Here is a 26,012-nt window from a genome sequence, read left to right as displayed (position 1 = left end):
CCATAACCTAAAAAGTCTCTGAAACCTGTCGGGTAACTGGAAAAACAGGTTAAATGCACACATAAAACATTTCAACGTTACAGTTATACATTACACTTAAATTCTCCAACGAGCAGGAATTTGACCTCTGGTGCTTCTGGTAGACCTGCGTAACACGCTGTCTGTGTTCCACTCTGGTCCCCTTTCCCTTCCCCTGGTGTGGTGGGCACTGTGTGACCTGCACTACTGGTATTTTGAGGTGTCACTGGTAGGTTGGGCAGCTTCCTACGGATCCTTTGGCTTACCGTGGGTACGACAGGCTCGCTACTAGCAGAGGGTGGATTCTCCTGGTCTGCTGATGAGGAATCTTCTGTCTCCGGGGCCAATGGTTCTTCCAACTCTACTGAGACTTCTGTAGGTGCTTGAGGGGCTGGTTGGAGAAATGTAAGGACCAGCACAACAATGGCGTTATTCACTTGTGTCCATGACCGGGGAAATTCTCCGAGTACCGTGCTGACCATTTCTTCCACTTCGTCTGCGGGTTGAGGGATATCTTGGCCTTCTTCAGCATGCTGTAGCTGCTCGGGACATTTCTTCAGGTGGTCTCTGGAAACTGTAGCTGTTGTCTCACTTCGGTCCTTACTTATGAGGCACACCTTTGTGTTATCATGGTTTGATGGTAAAATGGTATACGGCTTTTTCTCCCACTGGTCATCCAACTTGTGGAGTCGCCTCTTCCTCTTTAGGACTTGCTCTCCAGGTGACAAGGGGGCTGCAGGTGCATGTTGATTGTAAGTCTTCTCTTGCCTTTCTCTTGCTTGGGACAGACTTCTTTCAACACTTTCCTCTACCTTATGGTATTGCTGTTGCCGGTCAGTGTCCCAATCCGCATCTGGTGAGGCGTCCTCTGGCGTCAGAACTCCCATATCCAGGTCGATGGGCAGTTTACCATGTCTCGATTGCATCAGGTACGCTGGTGTGCAGTTGGTGGAATTCACTGGGATATGATTGTAGAGGTCCACCAGGTCTGGCAACTTTTCTGGCCACAGACTGTGTTCCTCCAGGGGCAATGTCTTCAGTAGGTCTATCACCACCTGGTTCATCTTTTCACACATCCCGTTGGTCTGGGGGTGATAAGGTGTTTTCCTGATCTTCTTGCAGCTGTACAGGTTGCAGAACTCCTGGAATACCTCCACTTCGAAGGCCGGACCTTGGTCAGTTAGCACGCGTTCTGGTTAACCATGCGGGCGGCAGAAGTGCTGCTGGAAAGCTCTGGCCGCTGTCTGAGCCATTTGGTCCTTGACTGGCACTACTACCAGGAACCGGGATTAGTGGTCTACGATGGTGAGAGCGTAGATATAGCCTGACCTGCTTGGGGACAGCTTCACATGGTCCAGGGCTACCAGTTCGAGTGGCTGCTTGGTGATGATGGGCTGCAGGGGAGCCCTCTGACTGTCACGGTCTTTTCTTCTCAGATTGCACGGCCCATAGTCTCGGCACCACCTCTTGATTGTTCCTCTCATGCCAACCCAATAGAACCGTTCACGCAGCAGGACTTTCAGCTTTTTCCATCTGAAGTGTCCTGCTCCGTCGTGGTACGCTTCCAAGACCATAGACGTGTCCCACCTCGGGACTACCACCTGCCAGACCAGCTCGTGCGTCCGGGAGTTGACAGTTCTTCGACACAGCTTCCCTTCATAGATGAACAGCTTACTCTTCTCTTTCCACAGCTGTTTGGTCTCCTCTGGAGCATCTGGGTCACGGTATGAGTCGGCTCGTGTCAGCAACTCTTTGACTAGGTGGAAGGCCGGGTCACTGTCTTGTGTTTCTGCCCATCCGAGGTGGGGCAAGGGATTGAACGTGACCTTTTTGGTGGCAGAGTGCCTGTCTTTCACACAGTGGGAGCACTGAGTTATCCCATGACGGTGGAAAGCGGGGATTTCTATCTCTTCCAGTTCTTCTGGGTCTTCTCCACCATCTGGCAAGTTAGGCATCCTGGATAGTGCATCTGCGTTGGCATTCTTGCGCCCAGCCCGGTACTTGATGATGAATTCATAATTGGAATGTCGGGCCATCCATCTCTGCTCCAGGGCACCAAGTTTCGCAGTGTCCAGGTGTGTCAGCGGGTTGATGTCTGTAAATACGGTGAACATGGAAGAGGCGAGGTAATGCTTAAAGCGCTCTGTCACTGCCCATACCACTGCGAGGAACTCTAGCTTGAAGGAGCTGTAATTTTCAGGGTTCCTTTCTGTGGGCCGGAGCTTCCTGCTGGCATAAGCGATTACCCGCTCTCTGCCCTGCTAGATCTGGGAAAGCACCGCTCCCAGTCCCACGTTGCTCGCGTCCGTGTGGAGGATGAAGGGCTGGCCATAATCGGGGTAGGCCAGGATCTCGTCCCCCGTGAGGGCCATTTTCAGCTGGTGGAAGGACTCATCTTCCAGCTTGTCCCATTTGAACGGCGGCTTCTGGTTTTTGGCCTTCCTGGACTGGCCTATCAGGAGGTCCTGCATGGGTGCCGCCATCTTGGTGAAGCCTGGAATAAATCTTCGGTAGTAGCCTACCAACCCGAGGAACTGCCGCACTTCCTTTACAGTGGAGGGTCTTGGCCAGTCCTTGATTACTGTGATTTTATCATGGGTCTGGAGCTACACCGTCAGCTCTCACCACGTGCCCCAGGTACTGTACCTTGGGCTTCAGCAGATGACATTTTGAGGGCTTCACCTTTAGACCAAAGCCAGCCAGGGCGTCAAACACTTCCGCCAGGTGCTGCAGATGGTCCTCATATGTCTGGAAGTATGCAATGATGTCATCCAGGTACAGCAGGACTGTCTCGAAATTCTTTTGTCCCAGACAGCACTCCATCAACCGCTGGAAGGTTCCTGGGGCGTTGCAGAGCCCGAATGGCATGCAGTTGAACTCGCTGAGGCCCATCGGGGTGATGAATGCGGTCTTCTCCTTATCCGCGTCTGCTACAGGAACCTGCCAATACCCACTAGTAAGATCCAAAGTAGAGAAATAGTTAGCAGATTTTAATGCAGCTAGTGACTCCTCTATCCTGGGTAGCGGGTATGCATCTTTGTGTGTTATGCGGTTGATTTTCCTGTAGTCTACGCACATTCTCATAGTGCCATCCTTTTTCTTTACAAGAACTAATGGAGCTGCCCAGGGGCTACAGCTGTCTCTTATTACCCCAGCCTCCTTCATTTCTCGCAACATCCCTTTGGCATTTTGGTAGTGTGCAGGGGGTACAGACCGATTCCTTTCTTTAATGCGTGGATGGTCTCCTGTGGGGATATGGTGTTGAACCCCTTTTACCTGCCCGAAGTCAAGTGGATGTTTACTGAAGACCCTTTCGTATTCCTGTACCACCCGGTACACTCCTTGTTTTTGGTGTGGAGGGGTGGAGACAGTGCCCACATGCAGCTTCTGGCACCAGTCCTCCATTTGTCCCTTGGAGCCGTTATCCTCCGCCTGTTGGGATGGAGGCAAGGGTTCCACTGTCTTTATAGAATTCTGGTTGACAGTGAACAGTTTGGCTAGGGTGGCATACCGGGACAAATGGACTTCTCTCTCCCCAATGTTTAGGATGTGGACGGGTACCCTCCCATGGCGGACATCAACCACCCCCCGAGCTGTCAAAATGGTGGGCCTACGGTCAGAGTAGACGGGCTCTACCAAGGCCTGGTAATCTCTTCCCCTTAGACCAATAGCTGCCCGGCACCATATCATCATTTCACTTTTTGGGGGCATGGCGATTGGGAATGGGTCGCTCATCCTAACACTACCAATTTCACCACCAGACAGTTCTACCTGCTGTCTTTTCATCAGGGCTTGGATCTCCCTCTGTAGAACCCGCTGCTGGCTGGAACTGGCAGTTTCCGCAACCTGCTGCAATAAGACAATTATCTCTGCAAGACAATTTTCAATGACATTAGTGGCTAAAGTTATCATAGGATGACTTTCTCTGCGATCAATGTCGACAATAATCAGTCCTTGTGCTGGCAGTTCGACTTTGCCAACCTTTATGGTCACTTCTTTGAACCCCACCTGAGGCACGGGTTGACCATTGCTGGCATAAATGCTCAAATGTTCATCTGGACGGCGGGTGATATCAGAGTCAGTCCAGTACCATTTGAAAAGAATGTAGGGGATGGTGGTCACCTGGGATCCAGTGTCCAGCAACGCCCTCATTGGAAAGCCGTCCAGCACGACAGGTAGGACCGGTCTTCCTTCCACATATTTGTCTCGCCAGCTTGATGGGCCTGGTGGTCTTATGCCTGGGGGTTGGCCCTCTGCCCCAGGTTTTGCCCGTTTAAATGACAGTACCTTGCATAATGTCCTGGCTGGTTGCAGCGGCGGCAGATGGGTTGTCCGTCCTGGTCGTAGCAGTCGCTGTTCCTCCCTCTGGATGGTGGAATCCTCTTCTGTCGGGACGTCCTCCGGACTGGAAGCCAGCTTGATCTTTCCTTTGGGATACACCTGCAAGGACTGTACAGTTTTGGTTAGCTCAGCTACACTTTTAGTTAGCTCTTGGACCTGATGGTGCAGGTCTGTTGACGTGGCATTGTCCAGAGTTTGCGCTTCAGCTCCTACAGGCTCCGGGGAAAAGGGTGCCACCTCCTGGTGGTAGGTGATAGCTGGATTGCGGTGAGCAGTAGCACCACCTGGTGCTGGTTCTCGTAGCACCCGGATGGCCCTGTCCTTAAACTGAGCAAAGTCTAAGTCAGGGTTTTGCAGAGCCATGATGCGCAGCTGGGTTCGGTGGGCGCTGGACAGTAAACCCTCAATAAATTGTTCAGTTAACAGTCTGTTTTCATCACGCACACTATCAGGGTCTACCTGTCTGATGGCCCTCAGTGCCTCCTGCAGGTTTAAAGCATAGTCCCGTACACTGTCCTGTGCCCATTGTTTGCACCCATAGAACTTCATTTTTATCTCTGCGGTGGTGCAGGTGTCGAAAGTGTCCTTTAGGCGGGCCAGTATCTCCTTTACAGTCCCTTTTTCTCTGGCTGACCAGGATTTTACTTCTCTCTGGGCTGCACCAATCAACTGGCCTATAAGGATGCTCACTTTCTGCTCCTCGGACCGGGGATATACCTTAAACAGGCTGCTTAGTCTCTCTTTGAAGTCACTCAGGGTGTGCGACTCTCCTGAGTACTGGGGCAGCCACGCCGCTCCCGGGATATAGGGCATTGTGAATGGCATCACTGCGGCAGCGGCCGCGCTGGCGGTGGAAGTTCCCTCCATATCCGGCGTTTTCCTACCCCGCTAGTGAACCGTGGCCTACCTTCTTTCTCCTTCCTTCCGTAGGCTGCAGTTCCGCAGGCGATGGTCTCCGTCGAGGACCTGGCGTCGCACGTGTCTGACGTCAGCGCTCGCTGGGGCTCCCTCCAGGACCTCGCGCTGCGTCAGTGTGTGGGGCGGGGCTTTGAACTTCGCGCGTTTCCAGTGGTTCTGCCCCTCTTCTTCCCGTGCGGCGACCCGAAAATGGCGGACGATGGCGGGAAAACGGCAGCAAATGGCGGGAAATCTTCACCACGGTATGCGACACAGTCTGGGAAGGCGCGCAGTACCCGGTGGTAGCGGGCACGCAATCCTGCCGTCTACGCCAAAGTTGACGCGCCCCCTGGGCAGTGGGGATACCCGGAGCCGGGCCTTGTAGATGCTGGGGGTTGTAGTCACCGTGGCGGTGACCCAGTCCGTGACCCAGGGCGGTCAAACCAGGGTAGTCTATGTTTATCTGGTTTAAATAGTCCGACTATGCCACCTGTGGAATGCGGTTATTGGGAACCCCCGCTGCGAACAGTCCACTGAAGCTGGTGATATACGCAGCAAGGTAGTGTAACTCCGCACGGGAAGAGAGTAGCTTCAGGGCAGCGTGAGTAGATGATGGTGGTAATAGTAGGAAACAGGAGAAAAAACTAGTATATTGGCATACAAAAGTTTATTATAAATTCATATAAAAATCCATAAGTAGATAGTAAAACGGTATATATGATAAAGTACAGACAAACAGATCCAAGAAAGCCCCGCTGAAGTGATATAGAGAAATGCAGGACGCATCAAAAATATCATGAATAATACAAAACAAAAATTAGGAAAGTAACACTAATATCCGCCAAAAGAGGAGGACAAACAATAAAGAAATTAACTAATAATCACAGAACAAAAAAAATCAAAAGGAGAGACATAAGGCAGGGCAAGAAAAAGTGATATACATAGCACTTAGTGTGTGAGGATCACGTATACCGTGGTCCTGTACAGTAAATCCATTGCCATAATGCGTGTCTTTTACAGGGCATAGGTAACTCACCCCAGAGTATCACATGTAGCTAAGGGACAAATGAGGGCCGGTGTCTGTCAAGGTAATAGTACCTGGATCAGTAATGATGACACAGAGCCTTTGCAGTGCAGTCCTAGGGTCTTTACTCGTGGTAATTATATAGGCCCCAATGGGAGTACTTGCTAGGGATGAGGGCCTGGTCAGTCTGGGAGCAATCCTAGAATTCCCCTGGCCAGGTGGAGTTGTAGGCCTGCTGTTCTGACTGTACTCTTTTGGCTATCCCGCTTATAGTCGTGTTGTAGCCCACGTCCCTGAGTGTAACGTGCTGCTCACCCGTATGGCTGGCGACTCGGATCCCGTGTATTCCTCACTCCTCTGTGGCGGTACTGGTCCTTTCGTGTGGCTGAGCCTCCGGGCTTCTGTTGGGCCAGTGGACCTGCAATCCCCTGCCATGCGGTTTCTGCTGCTGGATATACAATCCCCACAGCCTCGGACTCCGGTGTCCGGTTCTCTGCATGTACTCCAGCTAGGACGAGCTCTGCACAGCTCCAGTCCTCAGCTCCTTGCTCCTGTGTGTCCTGCTTAACTCCTGACACTAGACTAACCTAACCCCACCTCCGGACCCAGTTATAAAGGGCAGGATCCTCCCCTCTCTGGTCTGGAGCAGGAGGTGTTGCATGTAGTGTGTTCCCTAACCAGGAAATTCCTGTTTTGCTCCCAGACATGGTATTACTACCACTGTGGCAACCAGACCCCCTGCGGTGCCACAGAATTACCCTTTTTAAATGCAATACTTGGGACAGGGGGGATTAGGTCCTTGACGTTTGGGTCTGCTAACAAAGCCCCCCAATGTTTTCCAAGAATTCCAGACACCCTCTCTGATTGATTATCAAAGTTGCCTATTATTCTCAAAATGTCCTTCCCCTGGGGTTTATCTTTTTTAGAATTTACAAGAAGTGACCCTCTGCTCCTGCCCAAGGCCACCGAATAGGATCTATCCAGGACTTGGGACGGATATCCCCTTTCATGAAACCTGTTGTACAGATCTGTGGCCTGTTCTCTAAAAATGCCGATATTACTGCAATTTCTCCTCACACGTAAGAATTGGCTTTTTGGAATGCCACACTTTAGAGCCTCAGGATGGTTGCTATCCCACTTAAGAAGGCTATTTGTTGCGGTTGGTTTACGATATGTACATGTACTGATTGATCCATCCTTCTCCTTCCTTAATCTCAAGTCAAGAAAGGCTATATTATCAATCTGGCATTCATATGTGAAGCTAAGTCCCAGTCCGTTGATATTAATGATACCAATGAACCATTTAAACTCAGCCTCTGTTCCTGACCAGAATACCAAAATATCATCAATATATCTGGCCCAAAGGCCGATGTGTGGATGCCACCATTTGTCATCCTCTCCTAAAATTATCGTTTCCTCCCACCAGCCCAGGAACAGATTGGCATACGTGGGGGCACATGGACTCACCATTGCCGTGCCCCTGAGCTGGTGGAAGTACTTGTCATTAAAGAGAAAGTAGTTGTGAGTGAGGGTAAAGCGCAGCAAATCCTCTACCAATCTATTATGGTCATTACATTCTACTGCCATTGTTTTTAAGAAGTGTCCCACCGCCTGAATTCCTGCTTCATGAGGGATGCTACTGTAGAGGGCCTCCACATCAATGGAGGCCAGATAGCTGGTCTCCTCCACAGCAACACCCTCTAATTGGGTCAAGAGATGTGATGTATCCCGAACATAAGATGGCAAAGATACCACAAATGGGCGCAAAACTTTATCAATGTAGATGCCAATATTTTGAGACAGAGAATCAATGCCAGCAACTATGGGGCGGCCTTTAAGCAGGTTAACTCCTTTATGGATCTTAGGTAGAGTATAAAAAGTGGGTATTGTTGGTACATCGGGCTTAAGGTATAAGAATTCATTATTTGAAATTATGCCTTTTTCTTTTGCCTCATCCAGAATATCAATCAATTTTAAGGTATAAGTACTGGTCGGATTCTTTGGGAGGACATCATATGTGTCTTTATCTTTCAATATCATCTGGCACAATGTAAGATATTTAGTATGATCCATCAATACAAGATTGCCTCCCTTATCTGATGCTTTTATTATCAGATGTTTGTTTTTTTCAAGGTTTTTCAAAGCTTGTGATTCCTCAGTGGACAAATTAGACCATTGTCCACTATCTCTTGGAATTTTACATAGATCCCGTTCGACCAAATACATAAAGATATCAATACTGGTAATCTCATGGTTCGGAGGCATCCTAGTACTCCTATTTTTTAGGTCTGTAAAAGGCCCTTTCCCCCTCACCCTTGCTTCTTCCCTAGTCCCTTCCTGTAGGAGTCCTGTTAATGCTCGATAGGCCTCAATGTCATCATCTGCCAGCCCCAGTTGGTGGCATTGTTCGCTGTCATGATTTTGAAAAAATAATTTCCATTTTAAGTTACGTCCAAAGATGTTAATATCCTTGACCCAATCAAAACAGCTGAATGGGTTGGTTGGCACATAGTTGAGCCCTTTTTGGAGGACCGAATATTCTTCCCTTGAGAGTTTATACGAGGTCAGATTAATGATTTGGCCTTTATCCATCAAGGTCTTTTTCTAAGATCGTAATTAAAAGGTGCCCTCCTTCCTAAAAAAGACAGTTGTGAGGTAGAGGTAGATGAGGATGGTGAACATGTATCTTTATCCGCATTTTGGGGAACATCTCTCCATGTGGCCCCCTGTCTTGGTCTGTGTCTTCCTTGCCATCTGGTCTTATGAGGTCTGCCTCCAAAACGTGAGAGTTCCCCCCTAATTTTATCTCCTCTTTCAGTATCTGATATTTCAAAGTCTGATGATGAAGCCTCAGTTGTAGGTCTTGGATCAAAATTATAGGCCTGAATCTCTTTAAATTCAGCCAGATCATGTGTAAATTAATTATGTTTTCTCTCTTTGAGAATAGATTGAAACTTCTCAACAGAGGATTATAAAGAATTTTCTTTTCTATTAAAATCTGGATCTGCCTTGTATTTTTGTGCCTTCTCAATTAATTTGTTCAATTTTTTAGTCGAGTCCTCTAGTAATGTTTTTTCCTACTTGAGGAGAATTTCCATAAATCTAAGTGAGGACTCGATTGATTCTTTTGCCCAGGCTGCCATCAATTGGGTGCTGACAGTACGAGGTGAGGGTTGAATCGTAATTCTTAGTCCTTTTGATACAATTTGATTCTTAATACCATTTTCTAGACCTTTTATTTCCCACCAGTCTTTTATATTAGATTTATATGATGAGTACAACTCTTTAAAGAGGGTTTTTAGGGAAGGACTCTCACTGCTCTCATATCGGGCTCCAGTCATGGAAAACACCTGATTGGCCTCCTCCATCCACGTCTCTGTATTTACTGGACATGAGAGGAAGCTTGCCATCCTCTCAGGTCCATACTTTTTTTTTATTCAATGCTAAATAGTCCTTAAAGGATATTGTATGGTTCTTGATATAACCATGGAGCTTCTTACTCGTGTATCACAAGGGTTTTTTGGTGTTTTTTAAGAAAAATTTGAATAAAATATTTTTTTAGAGGTTTTTTCATGTTTACACACATTCTAGTTACCTGTATTTCAATAGAGTCTTTGTACACTTGATTTTCTGGCATCTCTTGATGGTTGTGGTCCTCAAAGGAGTAGGCTGTCTTCACTGTCTTTTTAAGGAGGGTCCCAGTGCAAATTAAAGGTATTGTCTACTGAAGGTGTCCCAATACAAGGGGAAATAAAATAGCAAAACCCATTGCAATCAAGGATGAAAAGTTCATTCTCCAGCTGACTCCGCTCCCACAGAAAACCTCAGTTTCATAGTTTAACGTTTCTTCCAGATTCAGATGTTTCTTAAAAATGGAATTATCAGAGGAATCATGTGACCCTGGGAAAGGAATAGTGGGCACAAGTCAATTAGATAGATAAAATTATCTAATTATCTATATATCTATTATATCTCTATTATGTATATCATATCTATATCTATCTGATCTCTATCCATCTATATACCTATCTCTCTATTATCTATGTAATATCTATCCATCTATATATATACAGTAAAGACCAAAATTTTGGACACACCTTCTCATTTAAAGATTTTTCTGTATTTTCATGTCTTTGAAAATTGTACATTCACACTGAAGGCATCAAAACTATGAATTAACACATGTGGAATTATATACTTAACAAAAAAGTGTGAAACAACTGAAAATATGTCTTATATTCTAGGTTCTTCAAAGTAGCCACCTTTTGCTTTGATGACTGCTTTGCACACTCTTGGCATTCTCTTGATGAGCTTCAAGAGGTAGTCACCGAAAATGGTTTTCACTTCACAGGTGTGCCCTGACAGGTTTAATAAGTGGGATTTCTTGCCTTATAAATGGGGTTGGGACCATCAGTTGTGTTGTGCTGAAGTCTGGTGGATACACAGCTGATAGAACTACTGAATAGACTGTTGGAATTTGTATTATGGCAAATGTGGATGACTAAGGTGTGTTCAGTGTGTAGAAGCCAGCTCTTGAGAGTGAGGAGCTTCTGTTTGTGCTAACCCTGAGTAGCCGGATCTCGGCCAAAATAAGGACTGTTTGTTCCTTTTTTCCCTTTTGTGTCCTGTTATTCCAGAAAGGCTATGTTTATGTTTTTCACTTGGCGGTGGTGGCTATGTTTATGTTTTCCACTTGGCCGTGGTTTATGTAGATTTTTATAATAAATCACGTCATTAAAAGAGACAGTGTCTATATATCTACATTCATGTGCAGCAGAGCGAGAGACTTTACCACAAGTGGTGGAGAGTGCGGACAGCTACACCCCCTTGTGGGCCTCCCAACTGGAACCCCAAATATGGAGTTGGCTGTTTTCCTAAGGAACCCTCAACCCCCTGATACCTCTCAACCAGTCTGACCAGTTCATTAGCGCTCCAGGGATCACCATGGGCAACCCAAGTCTGTATTGGCTTTGGCACAAATCGGTCCATCACCACTCGCTCTACCATCTGCGCCAGGGTAGAGGACGCTGGTTGCAGCCATTTTTGAACCTGGTGCAACAGGTCAAACATTTGGGACTGGGGAAGATTCTTGCGGTGATACACCCAACAGTGGACCCGCTGTGCCCTGGCAGTCATTGTTACCCCCAAGTATGCCAAAATGTCAGTTTTTAGCTTTGCATACTCTTTGGCATCTTGAAAGGCCAAGTCATAATATGCCTTCAGGGGTTCCCCCGTCAGGTCTGGCGCCAGCACTTCGGCCCATTGAACTGTCAGAAGCTTCTCCCACTCGGTGACCCTCTGAAATACCATTAGAAATGCTTCTACATCGTCACTCGGGGTCATTTTCTGCAGAGCTCCCCTTACTGCATTCTGGACTGAAAAGTCATTCATTGATCTTAGCGTTGAAGCTGTTGCTGAGCCCCGGACCGCCCTTGTGAGCAAATCGATCTGCTGTTGCTGTTGCCGGCGCTGGGCCTGTTGGACCTGCTGCTGTAGCTGGAGCTGCTGCATAAGCAGCTTAGTGGTTTCCTGTTGCGCCATCTGCTGTTGCTGTAGCTGGTGCTGCACCTGCTGTGCCTGCACCAGATGTTTCAGCAGGTCCTCCATTTTGTCCGGCGTCACTTGCTGGCTTATGGCAGACTTCACCCAGGACATGCAGCACCTCTTGTAACAGTCACACATGTTCGCTGGGAGTCTTGCCTGTAATTCTCTCTCCGGTGATAATAGAGCAGGATTTCAGTCTGTTCTGGGACTTGTAGAGGAAAGCGGGGCTGCCAAGTGTCTCAAATGGGAGCTAGTTACACCATGATGCATCACCGTCACAGTAAGAGGCAGATGAGTTCCCCCTATGTGTCCTTGTGGCTGACGAGGACGAGATGGTGACCCCGGAGGCCGAGGATCCAGATTTGGGTGTGTCTGGGGGAAACTTTGGTACCGCGCAGATGCCGGATTTTACCTTGAAGAATGTGTGACAATACAGCCTAAAATCTTTATTAGCCAGACGATTAGATTTAAGTCAAGAAAAATGCACTATTGTGTTGTGTTGACTTATAAATGCATTTGTATTTCTCTTGCTGATCAAACAGGTCATGTTATTTGTATAACCCTGTATGCTGAATTCTATTCATTTGGAAACAATCATGTTTAGTATGGTAATGACAAATTGTACTAAAAGTCAACTAGATGTGTATTTACAATAGCCCCTGTGATACCAACTATGTAAATTGATTAGCTCAGACAATGAGACCTGGTGAGCCATTCACCTTTACCTCTTACCTGTGACTGATAATCTTACACAGATGAAAATATAAACAGGGATGTCTGTAGTGCTGCAAGCAGAATCAAGCAGAGTCAGAAAGACTTTAAAAGGAGATTGAGAGACATCCTTCAGGACTGTAGATGGATTGCATGGCATTACCCAAAGAGACACAGATTTGGATTCTATATGATTCTAGCATAAGGGTATGGCCCTGACTGGAAAGATACGGATCTGCTCCATTGACCATCAGAGAGACATAGATACATTTTGGGGAGACCATGGATATGTTGTTTTTGGTTGCCAGGCGGGACCCACCGGTCACCTAGAACACATGGAGACATTTAGAGAAGCCAAATTGTGACCCTCCGGTCATCTGGCCCCATGGAAACTCTCGGAGAGGATAGGGTGGGACCCTTGAGTCTCCTGGCCTTGTACCTCGATGAACTGCTAGCTTCCTAAGCATGCCAGTACCTTCTCTTTGTGGGGGCCCGCCAGAGACTGGGTACCACCTGGTTGAGGTAGTCAGCCCTGGAAGTCTTCAAAGTTGCAGCTGTTCTATCCCTGGCGGGCGGAGAAGGAAGGGTGAGACTGTGTAATGCTGTACCATCTTGGGTATTTGCTGAGTCTGTTTTATGTGTTTATTGTCCACTTTGTGGTTCAATAAAGTATTGCCACGCTGTTTTACCATCACTGTGTGTTGTCTGAGTAGCATTACGCTCATGGAAGACCCCGGGTCTTCACAGTATGCCTTTGATAATGTATCTGTAATCAAAGGGGTTGCCCAAGAGTCGAGGGCTGACACCAGGTTCCCATATTTTACACTCAATGGGAAACTTCTTTATCGGGTCATTAAGCTGAAAAATAAAGTGATAGAGCAGTTGGAGGTGCTAGGTCACTATAGGCGTAAGATATTAGACCTGGCCCATTCTCATATCTTGGGTGGGCATCTAGATATAGACAAAACTCAGGAGCGGGTCCTGCAGAGGTTCTACTGGCCTGGATGTCACCGTGAAATTGTAAATTACTGACGGTCCTGTCCCACCTGTCAGTTAAAGGCTCCCGTGTTTCATTTCCGCAGCCCCCTAGTACCCTTACCTAATATAGAGGTCCCATTTGACTGGATTGCCATGGACCTTGTCGGGCCCCTGGTCAAGTCCGCCATGGGGCACCAATATATCCTGATAGTATTGGACTATGCAACTCGGTATCCGGAGGCGGTACCATTGAGAAACTCTTCTGCCAGAAGTATCGCCAGAGAGCTGGTGCATATTTTCTCCCGGACAGGCCTACCAAAGGAGATCCTGATGAACCAGGGAACTCCTTTTATGTCGAAGGTGATGAGGGAGTTGTGTAAGGCTCTGCAGATTACACAACTCTGGACGTCGGTATACCATCTGCAGACGAACGGCCTCGTAGAGATTCCACAAAACCTTGAAGTCGATGTTGAAGAAGGTCGTAAAGAAGGATAGGCGAGACTGGGATTGCCTGTTTCCATACCTGCTTTTCTCCATTAGGGAAGTTCCCCAGAGTTCTAAGGGATTCTTGCCGTTTAAGCTGCTGTACGGACGGCACCCTTGGGGACCTGGGAATCAGAGCTTACCCCACATCGGAGCATCATCAAACATGTGGCTCAGATGCAGAACCAGATCAAGAGGGGATGTCAGTTGTGAAGGAGAGCTTTCTACAGGCACAAGAAGCCCAGGTGAGGGTCTACAATCAGGCCGTAAGGCAGAGACAATTCAGCCCTGGAGACCGGGTGTTAGTATTAGTACCCATGGTCGAAAGTAAGTTTCTTGCCAAATGTCAAGGGCCATACGAGGTGGTCGAGAAGCTGAGTGAAGTCAATTACAAAATCCACCAGCCAGGTAGAAGAAAGCTGTACCAAATCTACCACATCAACTTGCTTAAGCCATGGCGGGACAGGGAACCGGTGGAAGCTACGTGTCTTAGGGTCAATAGTGAAGCAAGGGTCGAGAACGCCACAGTGGCAGAGACACTGTCAATGGCACTAAAAGCAGCAGAGTTGATAACTGCAGCAGAGAAACCAAAACCTGTTCTCAGAGTTGCCCAGATGAGCGCAAGTTGTGGAGCATGAGATCTTGACGGAACCGTATGTACGGGTAAACCAGAAGCCATATTGAATTTCCGAAGCCCGCCACGAGGTGATCTCCAAGGAGGTGCAGAGAATGTTGAGCCTGGGCATCATCGAGGAGTCTAAGAGCAACTGGTCCAGCCCTATTATTCTTGTACCCAAGCAGGACAGAGAATGGCTCTTCTGTACCGATTACAGGAAACTAAACAAAGTGTCCAAGTCCTATCTGATGCCACGGATCGATAAACTTATTGAAAGGCTAGGGCCTGCCAGGTACATCACTACCTTGGCCCAGGTGCCAAGGAGAAGACTTCTCTACACACTTCTTTGCCTTCTCTACACCCGACGGCTGTTTTCAATACACCAGAATTCAGTTCGGTCTACAGGGAGCCCCAGCTACCTTCCAGAGGGCCATGGACTGGATCCTAGCCTCACACAAGAAATAGACTGCTGCTTACCTGGATGACATCGTGATTTTCAGCCCAGATTGGAGAATTCACCTGCAGAAGGTCCACTTAGTACTGGATGCACTGAGAAATGCTGGGTTTACCATAAACCCAAAGAAATGTGCCATAGGAAGAGAAGAGGCGAAGGTCTTGGGCTATGTTGTTGGAACGGGCAAAATAAAACTGCAAGTAACCAAGGTGCAAGCAATCCAGAATTGCCCGCAACGGGCCTCCAAGAAACAGGTACGGGCATTTCTGGGAATGGTGGGATTCTATCACCGATTTATCCAAAATTTTGCCACAAAAGCGGCACCCCTGACCAACCTGCTTAGAGTTACAAAGACAGCGATGGCCAAATGGTCTTCTGAGGCGGAGGTGGTGTTCCAAAAATTGAAGCTCACCCTGTGTAGGCAGCCTGACTTCAATAAAGAGTTTGTGGTCCAGACGGACTCCTCACAAGTCGGGATAGTAGCCGTCTTATCCCAATAAGTAAATGGGGAGGAACATCCCATTCTTTATCTGAGCAGAAAACTCGCGGCTTGCGAAAAGAACTATGCTATTGTGGCGAAAGAGTGCCTGGCCATCAATTGGGCAGTTGACACCCTTAGTCACTACTTATTAGGCCACAAATTCAGGCTAGTGTCTGACCATGCTCCCCTAAGTTGGACGAGGGAAAGGATGGGGAAAAATTGGTTCATGGCACTCCAGGATTTTCATTTTTCGATGGAGCACAGGCCCAGGAAGCTACATACTAATGCAGATGCCCTTTCCAGACTTCCTTGTCTAGCCAGTGAAGGTGCCAAAACCCCTGGCTTTGGGCAGAGGAGGGGATATGTGACAAAGTTACTGGCAGAGTGTCCGAGGGGAGATATGTTTCACTGAGGCTATTAGCTTCGGTGATGTGAAACATGCAGGTTTCTCTTCCTTTTTATGTGCAGAGAGGGTTAATGAGCCAGGTTTACAAGGGAATGTTTTATACGTGGATGGCTAAGTGCAGGGCGGGAATTCATCCACCATATCTCTACTCCAAGGAGTGTTCTGGGCTTTAAATAGCCAGCCTTTACACTCAGGTGTGTTCAGTGGTGGAAGTCAGCTCCTGAGAGAGAGGAGCTTCTGCTTGTGCTAAACTGGACTGTGTACTGTTGGCTAACCCTAAGTGGCTGGACCTCGGCCGAAGTAAGGACTGTTTGTACCTTTTTTTCCCTTTTTGTTTTCTGCTATGCCAGAAAGGCTATGTTTATGTTTTCCACTTTGTCGTGATTTATGCTAATTTTTATAATAAACCATGTCATTTAAAGAGACAGTGTCCTATATCTACCTCCAAGTGCAGCAGATCGTGAGATTTTACCCCTATATCACTATACCACTATATATATATATATATATATATATATATATATATATATATATATGTGTTATCTATCATCTATTATCTGTTGTGAAAAGGTCACTGGAAGAGTGGTAGAGAGAAGATGTGTAACATTAAGATTGTTAGCTCCAGTGATATAAACATAGAAAAAGTGTTTCAGCACACAAAGTATAGAAAGGGGTTAATCAGCCATCTTAGTGCTAGGGTAATGAAACACATGTAGAAAGGGAGGAGCTCAGAGGATATAATTTGGTGTTCATGTTAAGGAAAGCTAAACCTTGAGTTGTTTTGTTCCTGAAGTGGGCGGTTACCTGTAGCAACAAGGACTGTGCCATACGTTATGTTTTGTTTTTCCTTTTAGGCTGGTAAGGCCATGTTTGTGGCTTATGCGGAACTCTTAGTAAACCACAGAAGATTTAAAGACACAGTGTTCCTGTGTACCTCTGTGTGCAACCAAGTGAGCCAATCCACTACAGTATATATTATCTCTTTAATATCTGTCTATTAAAAATCTAATATCTATTATCTATCTACTATCTATCTCTCTATTATCTATCTATATAATATCTATATATGATCTATTATCTATCTATCTATATATCTATTATCTATCTATCTAATATATATAATTGTCTTATCCCGTCTGTCTGTCTGTCTGTCCAGGAAACCCCGCGTCGCTCATTGGTCCGGCCGCGGCCAATCAGCGACGCAGGATTTCAGAAAAAAGATGGCGGCCGTTAGCGGCTCATCTGCCGGACGGAGGTCAGCGGCGATGCAGCCGGGAGATGAGCGGCGCTAGCAGCAAAACTACCCCGACCGGCGGCGCCGCTGACCTCCATGCGGCTAACGTCGGGAGATCAGCGGCTAGGACCGCTGATCTCCCGTCGGCAAGTGTGAACGGAGGAGCGGGGAGCGGCGGAAGTACCCGCACAGGCAGTGCCGCTCCCCGGTCCTCACTAATACGACGCTGATTGGTCGCAGCCGCCAGCCGCGACCAATCAGCGATATGGGCGGCAAATTTAAACGCCGCTCTGCTGATTGGTGGCGGCCGCCGCCCGCGACCAATCAGTGGTTTGGGCGCCAAATTTAATCTCGCTCTCCAGTACTCACTAACACGGTTCGCAGATTGGCCGCAGCCGCCGGCCGCGACCAATCAGCGATTTGGGCGCCAAATTTAAACTTGCTCTCCAGTACTCAGTAACACAGGTCGCAGATTGGCTGCAGCCGCCACCCGCGACCAATCAGCGATTTGGCCGCCAAATTTAAAATCGCTCTCCAGTACTCAGTGTTGCTGCGAAATTTAAAACCCGCTTCTGTCATTGGTCACGTCCAGCCGGCCGCGATCAATCAGCGACTGACGCAGCACGTCCGCGAATTGACGCCGGATTTTAAACACGCAGGCCACCGTCGGGAGATCAGCAGCAGCGCAGCCAAGAGATGAGCGGTGCCAGCTGCTCATCTCCCGGCTGCTCGCAGCACAAGTAACCCGACTGGTGGCCTCGCTCCCCGGTTCTCCCTTCACACTTGCCGTCGGGAGATCAGTGGCACTAGCCGCTGATCTCCCGACGGTAGCCGCATGGAAGTCAGCGGCGATGCAGCCGGAAGTACCCGCACATCAACGCCACTCCCCGTTCTCAGTAACACCGGTCACTGATTGGCCGCAGCCGCCGGCCACGACCAATCAGCGATATGGGTGGAAAATTTAAACGCCGCTTTGCTGATTGGTTGCGGTGACTGGCCGCGACCAATCAGCGATTTTGGTGCCAAATTTAAAAATCGCTCTGCTGATTAGTCGCGACCACCGGCCGCAACCAATCAGCGATATTGGCACCAAATTTAAACACCGCTTTGCTGATTGGTCGCAGTCGCGACTAATCAGCGATTTTGGCGCCAAATTTAAACACGTTCTCCAGTCCTCACTAACACGGTTCGCGACCAATCAGCAGTATTGGTGCTAAATTTAAACACCGCTCTGCTGATTGATCGCGATCGCCGGCCGCGACCAATCAGCATTATTGGCGCCAAATTTAAACACCGCTTTGCTTATTGGTCGCGGTGGCCGGCCGCGACCAAGCAGCGATATTGGCGCCAAATTTAAACACCGCTCTGCTGATTGGTCGCGGTTGCCGGTCGCGACTAATCAGCATTATTGGCGCCAAATTTGAACACCGCTCTGATGATTGGTCGCGGCCGTGACCAATCACCATTATTGGCGCCAAATTTAAACACCGCTCTGCTGATTGGTCGCGACCGCCGGCCGCAACCAATCAGCATTATTGGCGCCAAATTTAAACCCCGCTCTGCTGATTAGTCGCTACCGCCGGCCGTAACCAATCAACGATATAGGCGCCAAATTTAAACACCGCCTTGTTGATTGGTCGCGGTTGCTGGCCGCAACCAATCAGCAATTTTGGCGCCAAATTTAAACACACTCTCCAGTCCTCACTAACACGGTTTGCTGATTGGTCGCGGCCGCCGCCTGCGACCAATCACCGTTATTGGCGCCAAATTTAAACACCGCTTTGCTGATTGGTCGCGGTTGCCGGCCGCGACCAATCAGCGATTTTGGCACCAAATTTAAACACCGCTCTCCTGATTGCCCCCGGTCGGCCGCATACATATTCTAGAATACCCGATGCGTAAGAATCGGGCCACCATCTAGTTTATCATATCTATCTTTTTGTCATATCTATATATCCATTTATCTATCTATTATTTATCTATCTATGGACCTGAGTGACATCAGAGCTCACCACACTGATGTCTCAATTCCATTCTGCAATAAGTTTCATCCCCCACACAGGACTCGTCACTATATGCAGATTCATATTGTCTGGTCCGTCCATCTTTCCAAGGATCGAAGCCAAACACTGGAAGGGAAATACAGAAAATCTACAGTGATCGCCGGATCCAATCCCTACTCTTAAATAAGATAATGTTACAGCACTTGCCAGTCAAATCATAATTATTATTTCGTGTATTATGAGGTTCTTCAGCAGCTGAGGTACACTGCCGAGCAAAAGAGTAACAATGTTTTGAACTTTTGACTTTCAGGGTCCATATATCACTATCCACTTTTGCTTCGGACGTGACACTACCATCATTTTACAGACAATCATCTTGGCTATCTCATACATAAATTTGACTATTTAGCATATGATTAGTTATGCAGATTTTTAGCATGTCACTGCATTGTTACTGTTTTTCTCCTGTTGGTGGAAAAATCTTTTTCTTCCTGAATGCTACAAAATACAACCTGTTCTCACATTTCCTAGAAGCTCAGATTGTTATTAGGTTGATTCCCAAGTGAAAGGTCACGGGTTTGAATCGAGGAGCAGCCAGAAGAAGATTTCCCACGAAAAGAGAAACAGCATCATCCAGCTCATCGATAGCGGTCTCTCGGTCAAGAAAATTGCCAAACTGCATCATGTGAGCGCCATGACAGTTGAAAGAATATGAATTGAAGTCCATCCAATCAAAAGCCAAGAGGTGGATATCCAGGCAAAGTATCGGAGGCAACAAGTCGGCTCATCACAAGGTCTATCAGTTCTGACGCAACACACAAGGCAGTGGAGGTGGCTCATATGCTTCATAATAGATCACAGACATCCATGAAAGCACCGTGCGACGCACGTTACACAAGTCTGAAATGGTGGCCCAAAAAAAATGTGAAGAAGACTCGACTTCAAAACAATCATGAGAAGTGTCGGCTCGAATTTACGAAAGGTATGAAAAGTGGACAGTAGAAGATAGGAAATTGGTGATTTGGAGCGATGAGACAAAAGTCAATAGACTAGGCTCTGATGCGTGCAAATGGATCTATAAGAAACAAGGGAAAAATGGTCTAAAGGATTGAGAAATTGAAGGAACTGTCAAGTTTGGTGGAGGAAGCCTGATGATATGGGGTTGTTTCACAGCAAAGGCGTTGGAAACTTGACCAGGATCGATGGTGGTCTCAATGCTGAGCTACAGTTATATGAAAAAGTTTGGGCACCCCTATTAATCTTAAGCTTAATGTTTTATAAAAATTGGTGTTTTTGCAACAGCTATTTCAGTTTGATAAATGTAATAACTGTTGGACACAATAATGTTTCTGCCTTGAAATGAGGTTTATTGTACTAACAGAAAATGTGCAATCTGCATTCAAACAAAATTTGACAGGTGCATAAGTATGGGCACCTCACCAGAAAAGTGACATTAATATTTAGTAGATCCTCCTTTTGCAAAAATAATAGCCTCTAGTCGCTTCCTGTGGCTTTTAATGATTTCCTGGATCCTGGATGAAGGTATTTTTGACCATTCCTCTTTACAAAACAATTCCAGTTCAGTTAAGTTTGATGGTCGCCGAGCATGGACAACTCTCTTCAAATGATCCCACAGATGTTCAATGATATTCAGGTCTGGGGACTGGGATGGCCATTCCAGAACATTGTAATTGTTCCTCTGCATGAATGCCTGAGTAGATTTGGAGCGGTGTTTTGGATCATTGTCTTGCTGAAAGATCCATCCCCTGCGTAACTTCAACTTTGTCACTGATTCTTGAACATTATTGTCAAGAATCTGCTGATACTGAGTGGAATCCATGCGTCCCTCAACTTTAACAAGATTCCCGGTGCTGGCATTGGCCACACAGCCCCAAAGCATGATGGAACCTCCACCAAATTTCACTGTGGGTAGCAGTGTTTTTCTTGGAATGCTGTGTTTTTTTGCCGCCATGCATAACGCCTTTTTGTATGACCAAACAACTCAATCTTGGTTTCATCAGTCCACAGGACCTTCTTCCAAAAAGAAATTGGCTTCTCCAAATGTGCTTTTGCATACCTCAGCCGACTCTGTTTGTGGCGTGCTTGCAGAAACGGCTTCTTTCGCATCACTCTCCCATACAGCTTCTCCTTGTGCAAAGTGCATTGTATAGTTGACCGATGCACAGTGACACCATCTGCAGCAAGTTGATGCTGCAGCTCTCTGGAGGTGGTCTGAGGATTGTCCTTGACTGATCTCACCATTCTTCTTCTCTGCCTTTCTGATGTTTTTCTTGGCCTGCCACTTCTGGCCTTAACAAGAACTGTCCCTGTGTTCTTCCATTTCCTTACTATGTTCCTCACAGTGGAAACTGACAGGTTAAATCTCTGAGACAGCTTTTTGTATCCTTCCCCTGAACAACTATGTTGAATAATCTTTGTTTTCAGATCATTTGACAGTTGTTTTGAGGAGCCCATGATGACACTCTTCAGAGGAGATTCAAACAGGAGAACAACTTGCAAGTGGCCGCTTTAAGTAGCTTTTCTCATGATTGCATACACCTGGCTATTAAGTTCAAAGCTCAATGAGGTTACAAAACCAAAAAAAGTGCTTTAGTAAGTCAGTAAAAAGTAGGTAGGAGTATTTAAAACAAGAAAATGATAAGGGTGCCCATACTTATGCACCTGTCAAATTTTGTTTGAATGCAGATTGCACATTTTCTGTTAGTACAATAAACCTCATTTCAAGGCAGAAACATTACTGTTTCCAACAGTTATTACATATATCAAACTGAAATAGCTGTTGCAAAAACACCAATTTTTATAAAACATTAAGCTTAAGATTAATAGGGGTGCCCAAACTTTTTCATATAACTGTATATGTGAGCATCCTACCAGACGAGTCATGCACTCAAGTATTTTGGATATAAAAAAGGATGACATAGTGTTCTAGCAGGGCAATGACCCAAAGCATACGTCGAGATTGGCGAAGAAATGGTTCAATGACAATGAAGTAGAGGAAATGAATTGGCCCCAGACCTCAACCCAATAAAACAATGGTGGGTAGAGTTGAAGATAAAGCTGTATACCCAAGTGAGTATCAGTATGTACCAATTTTAGGAATGTGTAGAAGAGACCTGGGGTCAGACGTCGGTCCAGACATGTTTGAATCTGAGCGAGAGCATGCCCAGAAGGATTCAGACAGTGGTAAAAGCCAAAGGTGGATTTACAAAATACTAACAAAATAATAAAAATCAAAATTTTGATTTTTAGGAGCAAAACAGTAACAATGCAGTCACATGACAAGAATCTGCATAACTAATCATATGCTAAATAGTTGCAAGTCAAATTTATGTGTGAGATAGCCAAGATGATTGTCTATAAAATGATGGTAGTCTCACATTCGAAGCAGTAGTGGATGGTGAGATATGGAGCCTGAAAGTCAAAAGTTCAAAACTTTGTTACCCTTTTGCTTGTTAGTGTATATTATGAGGTTCTGCAGCAGCTGAGATGTTTGTTATGATGTTCTGCAGCAGCTGAGGTGTATATTATGAGGTTCTGCAGCAGCTTAGGTGTGCATTATGAGGTTCTGCAGCATCCATACATTACAGCTCATGTTGTTGATAAAGGACAAAATAGTTCAAACAGACCTGATCTGTGATAGATTGCTCTGCAGTAAGAGACAAGCAGCACCACCATCATGTGCCGCTTATCTCTGCATATTCATCTCTTCTGATTTTAGGCTTATCAGTGTACATTTTCCATTCTTTTACATTATACAGGGATGGCGCGTCTTACCTGGCGGTGTCAGGAGACAGATAGTGATAACCAGTGGGTGCATGCTGTCCATGTTGTCGGGGTGCTGCATACAACCGTGCAGGTTTTATACAGACGTCTGATGTTAATCATTATCTCGAGTCAGGACAACGTGCAGTAACTATCGATGGCGTCCAATCACATCGGCTCATGTTAGGTTTATTCTTATTTTTTACAAGTGCAATAACCCTGAAATGACTTTTATCCATGAATTCAGGGGAGTCATATCAACAACACAACGGGGTTAAAGTATCATAAAGGGGCTTTATCACTCTGTCAAAGCGGGCGCTATTACTATACTGATCTCAATAAGGGGGCACTATTTCTATATTGATGACAATAAGGGGCATTATTACTATCTTGATGTCAATAAGGGGGCACTATTACTATACTGATCTCAATAAGGGGGCACTATTACTATATTGATGTCAATAAGGGGGCACTATTACTATAGTGATCTCAATAAGGGGGCACTATTACTATATTGATGTCAATAAGGGGGCACTATTACTATATTGATGTCAATAAGGGGGCACTATTACGGTATGATGTCAATAAGGGGGCTCTATTACTATATTGATGACAATAAGGGGCACTATTACAATATTGATGTCAATAAGGGGGCACTATTATTATATTGATGTCAATAAGGGGGCACAATTACTATATTGATGTCAATAAGGGGGCACTATTACTATATTGCTGTCAATAATGGGACACTATTACTATATTGATGTCAATAATGGGGCACTATTACTATAGTGATGTCAATAAGGGGCATTATTACTATATTGTTGTCAATAAGGGGGCACTATTACTATACTGATGTCACGTAAGGGCACTATTACTATATTGATGTCAATAAGGGGCACTATTACTATATTGATGTTAATAAGGGGGCACTATTACTATATTGATGTCAATAAGGGGGCACTATTACTATATTGATGTCAATAAGGGGGCACTATTACTATATTGATGTCACGTAAGGGCACTATTACTGTATTGATGTCAATAAGGGGCACTATTACTATATCGATGTTAATAAGGGGCACTATTACTATATTGATGTCAATAATGGGGCAATCTTACTATATTGATGTCAATAATGGGGCACTATTACTATATTGATGTCAATAAGGGGGCACTATTACTATACTGATGACAATAAGGGGGCACTATTACTATATTGATGTCACAAAGGGGGCACTAATACTATATTGATGACAATAAGGGGGCACTATTTCTATATTGATGTCAATAAGGGGCACTATTACTATATTGATGACAATAAGGGGCACTATAACTATATTGATGACAATAAGGGGCACTATTACTATATTGATGTCAATAAGGGGCACTATTACTATATTGATGACAATAAGGGGCACTATAACTATATTGATGACAATAAGGGGCACTATTACTATATTGATGGCAATAAGGGGCACTATAACTATATTGATGACAATAAGGGGGCACTATTACTATATTGATGTCAATAAGGGTCACTATTACTATATTGATGTCAATAAGGGGCACTATTACTATACTGATGACAATAAGGGCATTATTACTATATTGATGTCAATAAGGGCACTATTACTATATTGATGTTAATAAGGAGGCACTATTACTATATTGAGGTCAATAAGGGGGCACTATTACCATATTGATGTCAATAATGGGGCACTATTACTATATTGATGTCAATAAGGGGCACTAATACTATATTGATGACAATGCTGCTCGACTAATCCACCTGTCCCCCCGCTATTCCCCGGCCTCTCCTCTCTGTCAATCTCTTCACTGGCTCCCCATTGCCCAGAGAATTCAGTTCAAAACTCTAACCATGGCACACAGAGCCATCCACAACCTGTCTCCTCCATACATCTGTGACCTAGTCTCCCGATACTTACCTGCACGCAACCTCCGATCCTCACAAGATCTCCTTCTCTACTCCCCTCTTATCTCCTCCTCCCACAATCGTATACAAGATTTCTCCCGTGCTTCCCCCCTACTCTGGAACTCTCTACCCCAACACATCAGACTCTCGCCGACCGTGGAAACCTTCAAAAGAAACCTGAAGACCCACCTCTTCTGACAAGCCTACAACCTGCAGTAACCACCGCTGCACGACCAGCTCTACCCTCACCTACTGTATCCTCACCCATCCCTTCTAGAATGTGAGCCTTCGTGGGCAGTGTCCTCGCTCCTCCTGTACCAGTCACTGACTCGTTTTGTTAAGATTATGTAAATGCTTTTGTTATGTATATCCCTATCACATGTAAAGCGCCATGGAATAAATGGCGCTATAATAATAAATAATAATAATAATAAATAAGGGCACTATTACTATATTGATGTCAATAAGGGGGCACTAATACTATATTGATGTCAATAAGGGGGCACAATTACTATATTGATTTCAATTAGGGGGCACTAATACTATATTGATGTCAATAAGGGGGCACTAATACTATATTGATGTCAATAAGGGGGCACTATTACTATATTGATGTCAATAAGGGGGCTCTAATACTATATTGATGTCAATAAGGGGGCACAATTACTATATTGATTTCAATTAGGGGGCACTATTACTATATTGATGACAATAAGGGGGCACTAATACTATATTGATGACAATAAGGGGCACTATTACTATATTGATGTCAATAAAGGGGCACTATTACTATATTGATGTCAATAAGGGGGCACTATTACTATATTGATGTCAATAAGGGGGGACTAATACTATATTGATGTCAATAATGGGGCACTATTACTATATTGATGTCAATAAGGGGCACTAATACTATATTCATGACAATAAGGGGGCACTAATACTATATTGATGTCAATAATGGGGCACTATTACTATATTGATGTCAATAAGGGGCACTAATACTATATTGATGACAATAAGGGGGCACTAATACTATATTGATGAAAATAAGGGGGCACTATTACTATATTGATGTCAATAAGAGTCACTATTACTATATT

General features: G+C 45.7%; 1 protein-coding gene across 3 annotated transcripts in view; it reads right to left on the bottom strand.

The window, feature by feature from the left end:
* LOC141171975 (uncharacterized) overlaps positions 1 to 23,094 on the bottom strand; it is a 28,263-nt gene extending 5,169 nt beyond the window's left edge. The window contains exons 1-3 of one of the 3 annotated variants that reach the window (XR_012252402.1): positions 22,986 to 23,094; positions 19,200 to 19,316; positions 9,876 to 10,180 (exon numbers count right to left, since the gene is read on the bottom strand). Coding sequence is in view for 2 of the 3 variants with exons in the window: in XM_073655724.1 (XP_073511825.1) it covers positions 6,995 to 8,872 (1,878 nt within the window). In the remaining variant the exon portion in view is untranslated. Of the gene's footprint in view, positions 1 to 6,241; positions 10,181 to 19,199; positions 19,317 to 22,985 lie in introns of those variants that run through there. The other 2 variants (XM_073655724.1, XM_073655725.1) reach the window with 2 other exon arrangements.
* Between the last annotated feature and the right edge of the window lie 2,918 nt (positions 23,095 to 26,012).

The sequence above is a fragment of the Phyllobates terribilis genome, unplaced genomic scaffold (genome assembly GCF_046119375.1).
Source record: "Phyllobates terribilis strain yellow unplaced genomic scaffold, ASM4611937v1 Scaffold_12__6_contigs__length_324123572, whole genome shotgun sequence".
Classification (NCBI taxonomy): Eukaryota; Metazoa; Chordata; class Amphibia; order Anura; family Dendrobatidae; genus Phyllobates; species Phyllobates terribilis.
Note: the sequence above shows the minus strand (reverse complement) of the source record. Positions and strands in the feature narration are given on the sequence as shown.